The following is an 18,930-nucleotide window of genomic DNA, read 5'->3' as shown; positions in this document are numbered from 1 at the left end:
TACGTTCTTTCAAGTTTTTATTTGAGTAATACATATATTATTAAAGATAACAGAAAAATCAACACAGACAATGGAACAAAATTATATTATCACCATAATTATATGATTTATTTATATATTACTTTCATTAATTGTCATTTAAAAAGTTCTAAGTATAGTCTGCTTTTGTGGTTGCCGTTCAGTCACCAAGTTGTATCTAACTCTTTGCAACACCATGGACTGCAGCACACCAGGCTTCCCTGTCATTCACCAACTCCCAGAGTTTGCCCAATACGTGTCTATTGAATCACTGAGGCCATCCAACTATCTCATCCTCTGTTGCCCTCTTCTCCTTCTGCCTTTAGCCCCAAATAATTAAAATAATACCCTTGCTGAAACATACAGTGGTTACAGAGACTAATCATTTCTTGACTTAGTTAAGCCAAAGAAATAATTAAAATTGGTCAGTTCAAGGATATTAGGAACCAAGATATTCTTTTGGCCTTTGAAGGCATCTCTGACAATGAGCATTTTCAAAATCAAAGAATCTTATATATATTATATAATCACTTACTTATATAGTCATTTATCTATGGTCCATAGATTTTACCTTATGATAACATATCTCCATATCATGGTACTGGGCACATAGCAAGTATGTAATAAATACTTTTTAAACCGAAGTGAACTGGCAAACACCAGTAATTATATCACTACTAACAACCTAGCACAGTACTGCTTTTCAGACTTTCAATGACACGTTGGGCTAGGACATGATATTTACGTAGTTTAGATCCTTGGAAGAAATAGTAGTGTCCTAAAAATGAAAAAAAAAAAAAAAAGAAATGTTTTAATTTTCTGATTGCATTCTTTAATAAAAAAAGATAACCTAGATTAAATAAGGTCAGATTCAAGATTATAAAGTTGGATTTCTTACTTAGATATCCTGCCCCCAGGTATCTACCTATTACTAGTCTTTTCGCCATAAATATCTTCATTATCTTTAATGAGAAGGTTGTTTGGTCTTTAAGACTGACTCTTAAAAATGCAAATGTTTTTGAAAATTCACACTCCAGGTGGAGAATTCAGAGTGGAAGAGAGGAGAGTGAACTCAGGTAGGGTACATAGAAGTGTTGATGGGGAAAGTAAATAAAACATGGGGATAGAAATACAACCCAAAATATCTTGACCCAAAGATATCTTGCTTAGCCTGACCTTGCTGGAAGACATTCATAAACACAAATTCAAATAAATTCAAGCTTCTTTCATCCCACCCTGAGACTCAGTCCATGAGAACCCATGAAGGGTGGAAGGGACTGAAAGGAAGTTAAAGAACTCAGGACATAAAAATGTATAAAAGATTCCTGCTTGCCTTGACTGCTATCCACTCGCTTACATATACTGTGCAGCTTGACGTGATGGAAATCCCAGAGACTCAGACATATAAAAGTGGCAAGAATTATCTGCTCCCTGTCTGACAGACCACCCTAGTATAAAACTATCATTGATGCCACCTCACTCTTTCTTCTGGCCCACCTATTCTTAGCCAAAAAATTGCAGATTTTCTCTCTGTGGCCCTTTGGAGAACTGCAGAGTTCTTTCTCTTCCAGTTTGGAGCCCTTTTCTCTGATCTTGAAGACGCTATAATCCAGTATTTTAATAGGGGATTTCCACTCTCTTCATGGTTTCCCAATCCACTTACTGTTGTAATAGAAGACTGCATCAATTTTTGGGCCAATTCCTGGGAAGTATGTAGTAATCAACTTGGGATAACCAGGGTCCATGAATTGTCTCCTCTCGTCATACCTGAGCAAAGAAATAACCAGCAGAAACTATATGAAAATATGGATTTCATGACATCAAGCTTGATATTTCATGGTTATGAATCACAAAACCTGCCTTATTCTCTTCTGAAAGAGTTTAAACTGTACCCATAGGAAAACCAAGGGCCTAAATACTTCACAGATTAGGACTCGAACCCTAGGCTTCTTGACTTCCAATCAAGCACTCTCCCCACTCTGCCAGAATGCTTTCACCCATGCTAGAGCCTGACTGTCTAACTTCCAGTTAGTGAAGACCTGGAGCAACCTGCTGTCACTCACAGCATGGTTCCCTCATTCTGTCTCCTTGGGGCCCAACAGTTCCAGAAAGGAATCTGAAAATGCATACGCCCTACAAACTAACTGCAAATACTAGGTCTCATACATCTACACCACTCTTTCTCATTTCCACTGTGATTAGTAACATGACATTTTATTTAAAGCGCTCCTTTTAAAACAGGTATTTTCATCTCCTATCATAAACCAACAGTCCAGAGAAAAGAATTAGGTTGAAAACAACTGTTTCAGTGCTATATTATCTTGATCCCTCTTCCAGGAAAATCAAGGGCTTTTCAAGATTTAGATAGAAAAGGTGTCTTCTGAAAAATCCCATTCATTGACGGTTTCACAAATCTTAGGGGTCAAATCATCAACCATTAAAGCTCACCTCCAAAACTTGTTACCTACAAAGAAGTAGGTCTTATAGAAAAGTGGGTTAAAAACAGCTGCATCAATTTTTTTCACTGAGGAGGGGAAGCCCAAAGAATGTATGCTCTTGGGATAGTTTAACTGTGGTTTCAAATTGTTCATTAACCAGTACTTGTCATCTGTAAAGACAAAGAGAATGGGTACATTAGACTCATACAGAAAGAGTAATAGAAATACTGACTCAGCACAAGTAACATCATTCTTATTTCATAGATTCAAAATATATTACTCCTATTCTTAAACACGGTTTACCTTCTATAGCTCTGTATTTTTTTTCCAAAGTATTATCATCTTATATTTTATAAAATTTTGCAATAAGCTTTACATATTACCTAAGTATATTTACCCTATTTGGGGCTATATTTCAGTGCCCCCATTAATAAAAATCTGTAGTGCCTTTTATAAAGTTCTTTAAATGTAGTACTATTTCCTTAATTTGTTCTCTTCCTTAGAAGTAGACTCAATAGCAAAACATTGGAATTACCTTTAAAAAGAAAAACGTGACTTCTGTCTGCAATTTCATAAGCAGCTTGAATGTGGGATGGTAGGTTTGGACCTAAAGAAGAAATTGAACTAATGCTGCTTTTTGGACTCTCAGCAAGCTTCCACCAGAAGAACCTGACGAGAAACATTTAACACATTAAAAAATCTCTGTAGACGGAAGAACCATGAAGAGGCAAGGACCTGTGAGAGAACTTCGTGTTTCTTTCCAGTAGCTTCACATTCTACTCTATGGGCATTTGTGTAGGAGAATCACATGCAGAGGATTTTGATAACCTCCGATACTAGCAATGATCTTAACAGGCAGACTGGCATATGGAAATATATGGAGCTTGGAACCAAGGTATCTAGGTTCTAGTCTGAGCTCACAACCCAGGTGCCAGTTCTGTAACCTAAAGGAAGTCAACTCAACCTCAAGCATCTCAGTTCCATAATCTCAATAATGGGGAATATTTGTTCTATCTGTCAAATACTAATTTTCTCCACTGCCCCACCCATCCAATACCTGGTTCAATATATGTTCTAAGACAAAAACCATACGTCATCCTGGAATTCTCTTTTTTATAATAAAAAATTGAGTCTGGTACTCTGTCACAGCTCTAAGTTCAGATTTGCCCATCTTAATTTAAATCTATCAGTATGATTAAAATAGTCTGACATCCTTGCTTATCTGTCCCCAACCCAGATTCTTGCCACAGATCCATTTCTTTTTACAGCTCAGTTTTCTAGTTCAAACAAATATAATCACACTGCTCCCCTGCTTCAAGATCCTCAAGATCTCTCCATTGCCTTCAGAATCAAGTCCAAGTTCCAACTCACAGATTTTATCTGCTCCATTTTTTAAATCATTTTTCACCATTCTCTCTCACACACACAAATATAAAAGGGATCAGCCTTTAATATTTGTTAGATATGAAAATGATCTTACCTGTCTTTAAAGAAAAAAATTTTATCTCCCACTGTAGTAACAGCATCAAAACTCATATTGGGGTCACAAGCAGCTGGGTTTGTATTGCTAGGATTTGATGGAACTTGGTGTTTTTCTGGACGTCCTGAAAGTACATTTCCAGAAGCATTAGGGGAAAAAAATGTCTTTTAGTTTTTAAGATGAAGAAACACTCTTTAAAACATTCAATGTTCTTGATGAAAAATACTTAAAAAGCAATTTATGTTTTCTATAACATACATTTCCTACAACAAATATTTTTCCCCTTCCATGTGGTTGCAACATTGTGGAGAATAAAAATCTGATCACTCTGTTCTCCTGTTCTGGTTAGATTATTTCTCCATGTGCCTTCTTCAAAAGACAATGGTATGCTGGATAGGAAGAACAGATTTCAGACCAGAAGACTCAGGTTTTGCCTCTGGCTCAGGCATTAACACACTAGGTCCCCTGGTACTCATCCATTAAATGAAGATAATATCTCTGTTGCCTATACCTCACAGAATTTTCATGGGGTTCAAAGAGAAGATAAATCTTAATGTTTATACAAATGCAGATAGTATGAAATTATTCATGAGTATCTTTATTTGGCAAAATGGTGAAGAAATTCAACTCACCGTAGAGAGACTGAATGCCGTGTATGTCATCAGCAGAGAGGCGAAATATCTTGTAGTCAATATGTCTGTAGCTGGGGAACATTATGGCACTCGTATCGCTGGAATGGCCAAGACCCAAGGAATGGCCAATCTCATGAACAGCAACTAGGAACAAGTTTGGGCCTAAGAGAGAACCAGTGAAATCTATTGGCATCTATAGAACAATGACACAACATCTGACACTGTGAAAAGGGAAACTTAGAAATACCTCCTCCTTCATGAGCATGGTTTTTCTGCCTTGGCGCTGTCAACATTACAAGACAGAGCTCTCTTTGCTGGCAAGGCTGTCCTGTGCATTACAGATCTTTATAAGGCTCTCATTTTACCATTCAATTCAAGTAGCACCACTCCCCTCTAGTTCTGACCACCAAAAAAATGTTTCCACATGTTTTTTTTCTTTTCTTTTTATTGGGATATAAAGTGAAAGTGAAATTGCTCAGTCATGTCTGACTCTTTGCGACCCCATGGACTGCAGCCTGCCAGGCTCCTCCATCCATGGGATTCTCCAGGCCAGAGTACTGGAGAGGGTTGCCATTTCCTCCTCCAGGGGATCTTCCCCACCCAGGGATTGAACCCAGGTCTCCCGCACTGCAGGCAGACTCTTTACCGTCTGAGCCACCAGGGAAATAGTTGCTTTAAAATATTGTGTTAGTTTCCACAGTGCAACGAAGTGAACCAGCTATATGCATACATATGTCCCCTCCCTCTGGGACCTCCTTCCCACCCCCTCATCCCAGCCATCTCGGTCACCATAGAGCACCAAGCTGAGCTGCCTGCTCCATACAGCAGGTTCCCACTAACTATGTACCTTACACATGGTAGTGTTAAGGACCACTGCACTCTCAGAAAAATGGAATATGTTCCATTGTCAAAAATTCTGGAATATCTCACAGCTGTGTTCATTGCTCCTAAATAATTCTCAACTCACATGACCTTGTTCTGCTTTTCCCCTAATCAGGCTTCACTGGATATAGAAAAGTCTTTGGTAACCTTCCTTTACGAAACTCAAATCTTAAGTCCATATTTAGGTACGGTATTGTGAGTCACTGAGAAAAGCACCACGTTATGTCTAATCCTTATACAACCAAAAGGAAATCATTTTGTTCTCTATTTTCAGATGAGGATACAGTATCAGCAAGATTAAATGACAAATTAAGTGCCTGAGCCAAGATTCACATCCAAAGTTCTTGGCTCTAAAAATTTCTTGGATCACCCTTTTCCTAAACATGATTCCCAATGAAATCAAAGAGACTATATTTACACTTTAGACATATTTACACTACCACATTATAGTTATAACTGTTTTTTTTTTTTCCTGTATGTCCCAGAGGCTGTACCTTTGTAAGTAAGAGACAAGGGTTTGCCCTTTCTCTCAGATTTCCTAATTCTCAGAAGATTTGAAAATTCCTGATTTTTAAAAAATCTTCGTTATAGTCTAATGCCTTCATTTTGTTCTTTCTTTCTCTATGGCAAAAGGAAGCTCAGAACTGACTTCCCAGAGTCACACACCATTTAGCTACAGAGCCTGATCTTGAAATACTCTCTAGAACCCAAGATGAGCAAAGAGTTCACACCTCTCTGAGGGATCTCAAGGAATACGGATCCTCCAAGCACTCCCTGTAACACATGGGTCCAGTAACTAATGCAGAGATGCTTTCACTTCTACCAAACAATGGAAAAGAAGACACAAAGACTAATTCTCTCCACTCTGCATAAGACTGGGAAGAGTAAACAAAACCTTTTACAATTTGGTCTAAACCTGAATTTATTTTATTCTCAATTCCTGTACTACTTTGTACAAAAGATCACTATTGGTTCTCATCTCAAAATAATGGACTTTTGTTTGTGTTCTGTTTCCTTTTAGATTGTGTATTTCTCAATGGCAAGACTGTGCCCTTTTCATTTCTGAATCTAAGCACCCCCATCACCTAACACCCTAATAGAAACTCAGTAAAGACTATGGGAATTGTTCATTTAATTTACTTTCTTAAGTTTCTTTAGAATTTTAAAAATTCTCCAGGCTAATCAGCATGTTTCTCCCGTCAGGTGAAAAGACTACAAACCCCAAATACCTTTGGATAAAATTTGCACAAATTTAACATGTCTACTGAGGATCTGAGGCTCAGCCAGAACCGAATCATTTGTCTTTTGACAATTAAAAAAAAGTTGTCTTCTCAATCAAAGGTTTCATAAGCCTTAGGCCATGTGTAAGCTAAAACCAATAGCCTTTCTGGTCTATAAAAACATTGCCATCAATGCAAGCAACATCAGCTGGGGGTGGAGATGATGGTGCTGAGTAGAGCATACTCTTGATGAATTTCTCTTTCCTTCCTTTCCACATATAGTCAGTCATAGAGTCTAGAATCTCCAATAGGAATATTAGGAAGGCTTCCGATGTGATGCCTTGGATTTCCCAGTGGATAGTGACTTCTCCAAATAACAGGGGATGCTTGTTACCCTCCCCCACCACTGTCTGGGATGGACGATGAGTTTTATCCCCTCTATAAGTACACACAAGGTATTAAATGATCAATGGGGCATTTTGGAATTTTTAACCCAGACCAAAGGAGACTACCTGACCACATAACCTTGTGTTTCTTTATAGAGATCTCTAAATCCTCTATAACATAATTTCATCTTTCTATGCCACTATGAATTTAGGAAATTGTCAGCATATAATGAATCATGCAAGTGATCACCCTGTTCTAGGATTGTTGGGATACACAGCATTAGTATCTGTATTTTTCTGAGTTTATGGATTGCACTGCCAAAAACTGATCCCCTAAATAATGGCTTTTTTCTTTCCATCCTATGGTTCTTAAGGTTCCTGAGTGTATACTAATAAACTAGTTTATCTTCGTAGATTCTTGGAAATGAACTTTAAAATAATCTAGTTCAATATACTCCATTTATAGAAGTGAAGTGGAAACAGTGTTACAATTTTATTCAGTGTCAAAATTTTAATCAGAAAAAGTTTTCCTGTCCTTATAATCCTTTCTCAGAATGTGGCCTTTGAAAAACAGGATATAACTTAGAATTTGTTAGGATTTTCTAACTCTTTGGGGGTTTGGGGAGCCTACCTTTGCGTCCTTTAGTCCAGGTTTCAGCCTCATCAAAATGTGCATCTCCTCCAAGACCAGCTCCAGGTGCAAAAGCATGGGCTAGGATTCCCCACGGGCCATCAAAAGGATAGGCGTCTCTATGTTCTTGTTTTAAAAAAAAAAAGAAAAAGAAAATTAGTCTATCTACACATGTTGTGTGTGTGTGTGTGTGAGTGTATGCTCAGTCATGTCTGACTCTTTGTGGCCCCATGGACTGTAGCCTGCCAGGCTCCTCTGTCTATGGAATTTTCCAGGCAAGAATACTGGAGAGGGCTGCCATTTCCTACTCCAGGTGATCTTCCTGACCCAGGGATTGAACTTGCATTTCTCACATCTCCTGCATTGGCAAGAATATTCTTTACTACTGTGCCACCTGGGTCACGCCAAATGAGACAGATGATGTAAGTCCAAATTCTCTACCTCGAAGTGCAAATTGTATCATGATGTCAGCCTCGTTTTCATGAATCTGTCTGAATTTCAGGGGGGTCACATCACTCCATACTTGAAAAGCTTTCTGGAAGGCATCATCAACATCCTCAGGCTTCAAGTCCGGGGTGTAATTGTTGATTCTTTACCAGCAGAACAAAAGAGGAAAATACATAGAAACCATGTGTTAATTTTGTTTTATTACAATACTTCATTTCTGCTAGCATCATTCAGGAATGAATCATTACAAAAATCGGTAGTCCAGATGAGAAAAACCCACTTCATCTACAGAAATATTTATCCTTGGCACCTTACTCCTTAAACAGAATCTAACTTGATTTCTACTCATTTATGATTTACAGGCCACCATTATGAAAGATTTACATTTGTAGAGGCTTATGCCTTTTACCCCTGCTCCCAGACTTTTTCATTTATCCATCTAAATAGTCTATAAAGCTTTCTCTTGCTTCTTTTTAGATCCAGCTTCATTCTTCTTTTATTTATGGCTTTCCTACTCTGTTCTGGACTTGTAAGCCCAACAATTTCATTGAGGGAATGGTTTTGCCTTTTAGAAACACTATTTCAACACAGGAATAGTGTTAATAATTGAGGGATGCTTCCTATCTACTTCCAGACTTAGAGCTGTATCTAAGTGGCTCAAGTTTCTAGAACACAGACCTAGGGGAAAGTAGAAAAATACTTGGCTATAGTGTTACCTGTAGGTGATAAGACGTTTCTTCCAGACCGGCCGCCCTGGAAATAGTTGATAATTTTCAACATCCGGCACTCCACATCGAGGTCTGTGCATCATGTCCAGAGTAGATGTGTCCAGTTGCCCAGTCACTTTTAGCCCAAAGAACTTCTGCATTTCCTGAATTTTATTCTCCATGATGTTCCTGTTGACTTTCATTTTTGTCATTGGAGTTGTTTCCATCTCGAGGCCATAAAAGTTTGCCAAATATCTCTGGGAAAAAAATACATTTATTGATACATCATTTTATGTGGAAAGGTTTCTGTTGGAGCTCTATATTTATAACTCAGCTGCACACTGATGCCTTTTTAAGGCAAGGGTTTTGGCCATTTTGGAGAGTTACTCAGTTTTCCTGAATCTCTCACAAGATGGATGTTATGAAACTTTTGTTTGATTTTCTCTTGTTAATTTGTCTCATATCAATTTAATTTTTAGACCAGCCAGAAGAATCTAGAAAAGTAGAGGAAAGTTTTTTCTTCCCAGACGCTTTTTTCTTCCGCTTCAGCAGTAAATAAATAAAAATAAGACAACAACAAAACAATGCTAAAGTCCAATCACTCCCTAAAACAGTTTTCAACTAGTACTTTCAGAATAAAACAGGTCAGTGAAATAAATCTTAAAGACAAAAATCAGGCTAGATAAACCCTAGTGCCAATTCTTACCTGAGCAAATGCCACGTCATTTTCTTCAGGGCTTGGATAGTTAGTCAGTGAAGCAGTTCCAGAAGCAGTGACCTGCAGAGCTAGTATCAACAAAAGAAACTTCATTGTATACTTCTTCTGAACAGCTTAACCCGATTTACCCTGTTCCTTTCCAGTACAAGTTCCTTAAATGTGTCTCTTTATATAGCCCTTAAGCCATGCTCTGTGAATACGAAATTCTTTGTGTGACTCACAGTTGATATCATCCTTTGATTTACCTCAAAAATAAATATGACCTTATTCTAGGACCAACAATGGGTCAATTAATATCTAACCCATCCATGGGTGGATTGACATCAGAGTCATCCCTCACTCAGACAATTCAGGGTACATTTCTTCAAAATAAATAAGCTCCAACTTCCATCCAGCTTATAAAACAAGCCATTATATGAGAAATAATAAGCATCTAAAATATTAAAATAACTTAAAAATGCATTTTTAGGGAGTTCTGAACTTTCACTATAATACTTTCCTCATATTCTTTAGAGGTGAAATAATCTTTTTTAAAAAAACTAAATTTAAGAAGTTAGATAAATAAAATTCTTTTGCTAGAATAGAATACTCTGTAAGCTGAATCTAGCTCCCTAGAGACCTGGTATAGAGATTCCACGTTTAGAAAGGAAAAGTTTATAACATCATGATGTTTTGATGTTTGTTCTCTGTATTGTACAGATTTAGATCCTGCTTCTGTAACTTGAGATCTTCAGGCTCCTAATCCCAGCTCCATAACTGAGGAGAGAGATGCCAGGGGCAAATTTCCTCACATCCTTCATGTTGCTAGCATGAAGATCAACACTTTAACTTTGGGAGGTAGCAAAAGTTTGCCTCTGGAATCTCTCTATCTCCCCATCAGCTCAGCCTCCTCCTTCCATGACTTAATCGTCCCGTTAACACAGAATCTGCCTCTCAGTCAATAGGAAATGTTTGAAGACTGAAAGCGTTTATGACTCAAGGGATAAATTCCAAAGGTAGAAGTGCAAGTAATAGGGTTGCCTCCTGATTCTATATGAAGAGTCTGGGGGGAGTGGAGAGTGCACTGAGGAGTGGAATATTTCCTGCCTTATCAGTAGACAAGGGTGTCACAGTCATCAGTGATTGCAGCCCTACTTTGTGAGCTAGTGAGCTCTAAGGTCGCTCAGGAAGAGGAAGAATAGCTGTGGTCTAGCAGCCATCAGACTGCAGCCATTCCCTACAGTGAGCCCCAAGGGGCTCAGGATGTGAAAAACACAGGATCCTGGCTCAGATAGATGAGACACCTATGAGAGGAATGATTTTAGTGAACACAGACTCTTGCATCTTTCCACACACAGACAAGCACTGAGTTCCATAGCTTGGTATATCTGATTTTCTTTAATTAGCAATGATCTTCTGATGCTCAGACTACCTGTCCTTGGCCGCAAATCTTCTATGTAATCTGGCTCCTTCCCTTACCTCCTTGGACCAGTTCTCTCAGGATCACCTGAGATGCTGTCTCCCAGGCTTGAACTCCCAAAAATTCCCGCCAAATGAAACGTAACTCCCAACTCTTAGGTTGTGACTACTTTTTAAGTTGACAGCACAAAATTGTGTGCTATGATTCAGTCACCGCTCTGATCCATCTTCAAGGCCTAGGGAGATGCTGGCTGCTCCCTAAGAATTCCCTGAGGCTATGGCTCCAGATGAATGATTTCCTTCTTAAATGGGAAGCAAAGGGGGTCCTCTACACTGTATCTTGTATCTACTTTCAAACTCTGACTTTCTCAAGCTCTGTGATCTAACCTCTGGGACTTCCTGTTTTGTTTTGTTTTTTGGTCATGCCATGTGACTTGGGGAATCCTAATTTCCCAGTTAGGGATCAAACCCAGCACCCAGCAGTATAAGGGAAGATTTCTAACCACTATGCCACCAGGGAATTCCCTCAGGCATTTCATTTGAAAGTGAGGATGACCCAGAGAGATGGTATGGGGAGGGAGGAGGGAGGGGGATTCAAGATTGGGAACTCATGTACACCCATGGTGGATACATGTTGATGTATGGCAAAACCAATACAGTATTGTAAAGTAAAATAAAAAAAAAAGAAAGTGAGGATGATAACTTGTGCTTCCTTATGCTTTTGTGATGATTAAATGAGATGATGTTTAATAAATACAATGCATATTACAGGCACTCATTAATATTCATTGTTTTCCCCTTGGCCTCAAAGGACATCATTCATTGTAAGTTTGCAGCCAGACACAGCTCTAGGATTCATGAAGAGGAAGATAACACAGAATTGTAAGGTAATCTTTTCTGATATTGAATTTAACTAGAGGATTATAAGAGGAACCTGACTGTTTGGCTATAAATCAAGAACAATGGGATTTTTAGAAAATATGGGAGCATTTATTTCTCCACCAGCAGAACATTGCCCAGCATGGGCAGGGACAGTGTGTCCATGATTGTCTTCCTGGTGCCCAAACTGACCTGGAAGTTAGTAGGTGCTCAATAAACATGTGTGAGGGAATCGAGCTGGAGAAGCGTGTCTGAAGATTTGAGTAGTCAATTTCCTTCATGGGAGCAATCATTACATAAAGGATATGCTCCTAAACTTCTCTGAAAGCACAAACTGGTCTCAACCACAGCAAGAAGTAATCCAGTTCTTGGAAGACTTTTGAGAAGTCAAGAAATGTAGGAGGTAAGATGTATGGTTAAAATTACCCAAGATACAAAGGAACTGAAAGAATGTCCTCACTAAAAGGTTGCTAAAAACAGAAACTCGCACCCCAATTTTAATGGTCTCTGGATCTTTGCTCATCAAATGTCACAGACGGGTAATCTGTACCCCTCGGGCAGCCAGAGAATGTTGCTGCCAGTGTCATTAACTGAGAGTCTGAGGTCAAGTTGATCTGCTTTAGAATCTTGGCTCCATCATTTTATGACCTTGTGCAACCACTTCCGTCTCTTTAAGATTTAACTTCTTCTGTAAAATTGGAACAATAGTATTATCTATCTCAAGAGTTGTTGTAAGAATTACTTCAAATTATAGGGGAAATTTTTTAGCTTAATGCCAGATACAGAAGACTCAGTAATTTGACGCCTTCCTTGTTTTACTGTACCCTTATGTAAGACATTTAAAAGAGACTGGTAATGAAAGGGAGATCAACTACATACCCTGACTAATCTTCTGCGGTATTTAGAAGGAGCCTCAGTAAGACTGAGCTTCCCTGGTGGCACAGTGGTAAAGAATCTGTCTGCCAATGCAGGAGATGCAAGAGACTCAAATTTGATCCCTGGGTCTGGAAGATCCCCTGGAGGAGGAAATGGCAATCCACTCCAGTATTCTTGCTGGAAAATTCCACAGACAAGCAGACAGTGGAGTACAGAGAGCTGGACACAGCACATACACACATAAGATTATGATCGAGGCACAGGCTGAAAGCAGAGAGAACCAACACAGACATGGCTTCCAAAGGACACACTGAATGAGAGACGATCAAGGAGTCTTTGGCAATGCTTCATGTGAAAAAGCACATATCCATGAAAACGCAGAACGTGGCCAAGGTCAGAGGTCCTCACAAGGGATGACTTGCACTAAGAGCTGCACAAAACTTTCGAAAGTATCCAGAGCTTTCTTACACTGTTTCCTTCTTGACATACTCCAGGACATTTCAAGGTACATTCCTGATTCAAACACCTTCAGCTAGTTGTCATCCCTGAGGATACAGAGGCAAATAAAAGCATGGTCATCAGCAAGGGATCAAGGCAGAGAAATGCTCCCAAAATATGCAAGAAATCTCAACAAATATACAAGAAATCTCCTTATGGGTAGCTTGCTACTGCCAACACTATAACAATGAAATAACACCTCAATTTAAATATATATATTTGACTGTGCCGTGGCTCAGTTGCAGCACTCAGGACCTTTGATCTTCACTGGGACATGTAGGTCCTAGTTCCCTGACCAGAGATCAAACTTGGGCCCCCTGAATTGGGAACACAGAGTTTTGGCCACTGGACCACCAGGGCAATCCCCTATATGCCTTCAGTTTTTTCAGTTAAAGTCAAGTTGTCCCTTTTGCCGTCGGAGGGGCGAGAAGCCTGCAGACAGTCCTGGGCATGTTGCAGGTGAACCTTGATCCCGGGGCAGTGGCATCTCTGCTTTGCTCTCTGGAGACTCCTTTCTGCACACTTCTTCCTGCCTGGGCCTGGCATTGTCCTGTTGCTAAGCTGCCTTTGCTGCCAAGGCTCCCAGGAATTGGCCCAGAGCATCTCTCAAAAGCATAATGTTTAGAGTCACCCTGCTCAGTTGTGTGGACTTAGACAAGTTCACTTTTCCTTGCTTCATTTTCTTTATAAGTAAAATGGGAGTAATATTGATGTTTTATAAAGAATAAATGACATAATCTGTTAAACACCCACTTTTCCATGACAAGACCTCCATAAATCCTCATTCCTTGCCTTCTTCTTTTACCACTGTCTCTCTGTTCATCGTGCCATGTTTGGGTTAGACCAGCTAACTTTTTCCACTGTTTAGGAAAGTGAATCTAAATAATAGTGTTCAATTACAAGTGCATCTACATCCAGCAAGGAAGCATGAAGAAGGCAGTGAAGAGCTCATGTTGATGCTGTAGATGGCTCACAGAGTCTTCTCTCAATTTCCAGAATCAACTGGAACTCAGCCTCACGTGGAACTGTGACTTGACTGTCCATAAGGCAGAGAGTGTCAGAGTAACTGGTTACAAAACCCACTGCCTTTCAAACTAGTTCTCAGCCCCAAACTGTGTCAGTGGGTTCCTGAGCCCACGACGTTCCTCCCCAGGGGGAAAGGACAGAACACTGGTGAAGAACATGGTATGTGTAGGGGGTGACGCCGATTGCCCTGGATACACCCAGAGAAGTAGAGGCAGGAAATAGGGCAGGTAAAGAGGACAGTGGTTTCTTTCCCTGTCCCTTTCCTTCCTTCAGCAAATAGCTATAATCTAAGACAGAAGTGCAGCAGGAAGCAGAGGTCCTATGTGTTCATCCCGAGGTAGATATGTGATGATGGACACATATGTATGTATGATACATAGTTTATTTTCTGTGCTTTCCAACATAAAATCACCTCAGTTCAGTTCACTCTCTCAGTCGTGTCTGACTCTGCAACTCCATGAACCACAGCACATGAACCTCCTTTTCCATTACCAACTCCTGGAGTTTACTCAAACTCATGCCCATTGAGTCAGTGATACCATCCAACCATCTCATCCTCTGTCATCCTCTTTTCCTCCCACCTTCAATCTTTCCCAGCATCAGGGGCATTTCCAATGAGTCAGCTCTTCACATCATGTGGCCAAAGTATTGGAGTTTCAGCTTCACCATCAGTCCTTCCAATGAATATTCAGCACTGATTTCCTTAGGATGGACTTTGCAGTCCACAGTTATCCAAGTCTATGCCCCAACCAGTAACACTGAAGAAGCTGAAGTTGAACAGTTTTATGAAGAACTACAAGACCTTTTAGAACTAACACACAAAAAAGATGTCCTTTTCATTATAGGGGACTGGAATGCAAAAGTAGGAAGTCAAGAAACATCTGGAGTAACAGGCAAATTTGGCCTAGGAATGCAGAATGAAGCAGGGCAAAGACTAATAGAGTTTTGCCAAGAAAATGCACTGGTCATAGCAAACACCCTCTTCCAACAACACAAGAGAAGACTCTACACATGGACATCACCAGATGGTCAACACCGAAATCAGATTGATTATATTCTTTGCAGCCAAAGATGGAGAAGCTCTATACAGTCAACAAAAACAAGACCAGGAGCTGACTGTGGCTCAGATCATGAACTCCTTATTACCAAATTCAGACTTAAATTGAAGAAAGTAGGGAAAACCACCAGACCATTCAGGTATGACCTAAATCAAATCCCTTATGATTATACAGTGGAAGTGAGAAATAGATTTAAGGGCCTAGATCTGATAGATAGAGTGCCTGATGACCTATGGAATGAGGTTCATGATATTGTACAGGAGACAGGGATCAAGACCATCCCCATGGAAAAGAAATGCAAAAAAGCAAAATGGCTGTCTGGGGAGACCTTACAAATCGCTGTGAAGGGAAGAGAGGCAAAAAGCAAAGGAGAAAAGGAAAGATATAAGCATCTGAATGCAGAGTTCCAAAGAATAGCAAGAATAGATAAGAAAGCCTTCTTCAGTGATCAATGCAAAGAAATAGAGGAAAAGAACAGATTGGGAAAGACTAGAGATCTCTTCAAGAAAATTAGAGATACCAAGAGAACATTTCATGCAAAGATGGGCTTGATAAAGGACAGAAATGGTATGGACCTAACAGAAGCAGAAGATGTTAAGAAGAGGTGGCAAGAATACACGGAAGAACTGTACAAAAAAGATCTTCACGACCCAGATGATCATGATGATGTGATCACTAATCTAAAGCTAGACATCTTGGAAAGTGAAGTCAAGTGGGCCTTAGAAAGCATCACTACGAACAAAGCTAGTGGAGGTGATGCAATTCCAGTTGAGTTGTTTCAAATCCTGAAAGATGATGCTGTGAAAGTGCTGCACTCAATATGCCAGCAAATTTGGAAAACTCAGCAGTGGCCACAGGACTGGAAAAGGTCAGTTTTCATTCCAATCCCAAAGAAAGGCAATGCCAAAGAATGCTCAAACTACCACACAATTGCACTCGTCTCACATGCTGGTAAAGTAATGCTCAAAATTCTCCAAGCCAGGCTTCAGCAATACGTGAACTGTGAACTCCCTGACGTTCAAGCTGGTTTTAGAAAAGGCAGAGGAACCAGAGATCAAATTGCCAACATCCTCTGGATCATGGAAACAGCAAGAGAGTTCCAGAAAAACATCTATTTCTGCTTTTGACTATGCCAAAGCCTTTGACTGTGTGGATCACAAGAAACTGTGGGAAATTCTGAAAGAGATGGGAATACCAGACCACCTGACCTGCCTCTTTAGAAATCTGTATGCAGGTCAAGAAGCAACAGTTAGAACTGGACATGGAACAACAGACTGGTTCCAAATAGGAAAAGGAGTACATCAAGGATGTATATTGTCACCCTGCTTATTTAACTTCTATGCAGAGTACATCATGAAAAACGCTGGGCTGGAAGAAACACAAGCTGGAATCAAGATTGCCGGGAGAAATATCAATAACCTCAGATATGCAGATGACACCACCCTTATGGCAGAAAGTGAAGAGGAACTAAAAAGCCTCTTGATGAAAGTGAAAGAGGAGAGCGAAAAAGTTGGCTTAAAGCTCAACGCTCAGAAAACGAAGATCATGGCATCCGGTCCCATCACTTCATGGGAAATAGATGAGGAAACAGTGTCACACTTTATTTTTTTGGGCTCCAAAATCACTGTAGATGGTGACTGCAGCCATGAGATTAAAAGACGCTTCCTCGTTGGAAGAAAAGTTATAACCAACCTAGATAGTATATTCAAAAGCAGAGACATTGCTTTGCAGACTAATGTCTGTCTAGTCAAGGCTATGGTTTTTTTCTGTGGTCAGGTATGGATGTGAGAGTTGGACTGTGAAGAAGGCTGAGCACCAAAGAATTGATGCTTTTGAACTGTGGAGTTGGAGAAGACTCTTGAGAGTCCCTTGGACTGCAAGGAGATCCAACCAGTCCCTTCTGAAGGAGATCAACCCTGGGATTTCTTTGGAAGGAATGATGCTAAAGCTGAAACTCCAGTACTTTGGCCACCTCATGCGAAGAGTTGACTCATTGGAAAAGACTCTCATGCTGGGAGGGATTAGGGGCAGGAAGAGAAGGGGACGACAGAGGATGAGATGGCTGGATGGCATCATGGACTCAATGGACGTGAGTCTGAGTGAACTCTGGGAGTTGGTGATAGACAGGGAGGCCTGGCGTGCTGCAATTCATGGGGTTGCAAAGAGTTGGACACGACTGAGCAACTGAACTGAACTGAACTGACCATATACATATGTATATTTTATACATTAAAAAACAAGATTTTTTTTGTCCCCAGTGGCCAGTTTCCACCCACTCGGGATTGATATCACCCCACTGAGCATATATGTTCTCTGGTGGTGTATATTCTACTTAGCTGGGTCAACAAATGACCCATGACACCAGTTCTGCCTGGTATGACTTGGCATCTCACCAGATGGTTGACAAGAAATACCATCTCCTGGAAGATATCCATAAAGCCAAGAGATCTGGATTTCAGAGGCACTCTTTAGGAAACAGAACTCAATAGACTATAAAGGTAAGCCTGCTGAACTTGGTGTCAGTGAAAAGTAGTGACATTCTCACAAACGATTGACCCAATGCATTTATCGGTTAGATCAACTCACAGAGAAAACAGACCAATGGCTAGAAAAATGAGAAAAAATCAGAGAGGATATACACAGCTCTTTCCAAGAGTGAGGCAACAGAATTTTCAAATCACTAATTTTCAAATCACTGTTTTTTCCTTTATTTATCTGCTTCCCTTAAAGCACCACTCAAGTCACTAGCCAACTGTTTCAGCCTCAACATTCATAATCCTGAGTAATTATTCACATTCTGACATCTTTCCTAGAGCCTAAATCACTAAAGTGGCTATGATTTGAGAAGGGGTTTTTCCTAAACTGGGAGTGATGGAGAATCTATAGGTTCTAGGTGCCTTGAAGACCTGGGCTGCACTTCACAGCAGCCCTCCAAGGATATGTGTTACATCTGATACAGCTGCACTAAGATTCATACAAGGTACATACAGGCTACCTAACATGGTCCTTTCTACATAGAGGGTGTGCTGTATTGCTGCTATTGCTGTTATTTTTTATATATAATTTTCTAAAAGGTTTGTCTCACTTTTCCACAAAGTGTTTAAATTTTATGTTTTAGCTATCATTGTGGGTTCTCATTGAGACTGCAAAGAGCACAAAGAGATGGTATTACTAGACAATCAGTCTATAGGTGCATGTGCATGCTCAGTCATGTCCAACTCTTTATGACCCCGTGGACTTGACCCTGTGGACTGTAGCCTGTCAGGCTCCTGTGTCCATGGAATTCTCCAGGCAAGAATACTGGATTGGGTTGCTGTGACCTCCTCCGCGGGATCTTCCTTACCAATGTCTCCTGCAACTCCCACATTGTAGGCAGATTATTTACCACTGAGTCACCAGGCAAGCGCATGGAACCGAGAACAGGCAACTGGCCAAGAATACAGGTAATAATCTGGATGTGTGACCGGCACCTGAGCATTCTTTGTTCGACCATGCCAGCTGTCAGGGGAGTTTGTCACACGGGTCCCAGTCCACAAGGGGTCTTTGTTCTCTCAGCCTTCTTGCTTAACTAGTGCTGGCACTATGCAGCGAAGGTCTTTGCGTTCTTAAAGTATTTTGGGGAATAAGCTTTCTGGA

General features: G+C 40.1%; 1 protein-coding gene across 1 annotated transcript; it reads right to left on the bottom strand.

Moving 5' to 3' along the window:
- Window positions 1-9,703, bottom strand: MMP12 (matrix metallopeptidase 12). The gene is made up of 10 exons (XM_004015971.5): window positions 9,548-9,703; window positions 8,851-9,098; window positions 8,129-8,277; window positions 7,688-7,813; window positions 4,569-4,730; window positions 3,937-4,060; window positions 2,992-3,125; window positions 2,467-2,626; window positions 1,682-1,785; window positions 1-796 (listed from the first exon to the last, which is right to left on the bottom strand). Exons 1-10 carry the CDS (start codon window positions 9,650-9,652, stop codon window positions 696-698), a joined length of 1,413 nt encoding a protein of 470 aa, XP_004016020.3. The 5' UTR covers window positions 9,653-9,703; the 3' UTR covers window positions 1-695.
- Window positions 9,704-18,930: the final 9,227 nt, after the last annotated feature.

Source organism: Ovis aries, chromosome 15, assembly GCF_016772045.2.
Source record: "Ovis aries strain OAR_USU_Benz2616 breed Rambouillet chromosome 15, ARS-UI_Ramb_v3.0, whole genome shotgun sequence".
Classification (NCBI taxonomy): domain Eukaryota; kingdom Metazoa; phylum Chordata; class Mammalia; order Artiodactyla; family Bovidae; genus Ovis; species Ovis aries.
Note: the sequence above shows the minus strand (reverse complement) of the source record. Positions and strands in the feature narration are given on the sequence as shown.

Coding starts and splice junctions, on each gene's coding strand:
- MMP12 (XM_004015971.5), bottom strand. CDS start 9,652: ATGAAGTTTCTTTTGTTGATACTAGCTCTGCAGGTCACTGCTTCTGGA. Junction 4,061..4,568: donor CGGCATTCAGTCTCTCTACG/GTGAGTTGAATT, acceptor ATGTACTTTCAG/GACGTCCAGAAAAACACCAA. Junction 1,786..2,466: donor GTAGGTAACAAGTTTTGGAG/GTGAGCTTTAAT, acceptor TTCTTTGCTCAG/GTATGACGAGAGGAGACAAT.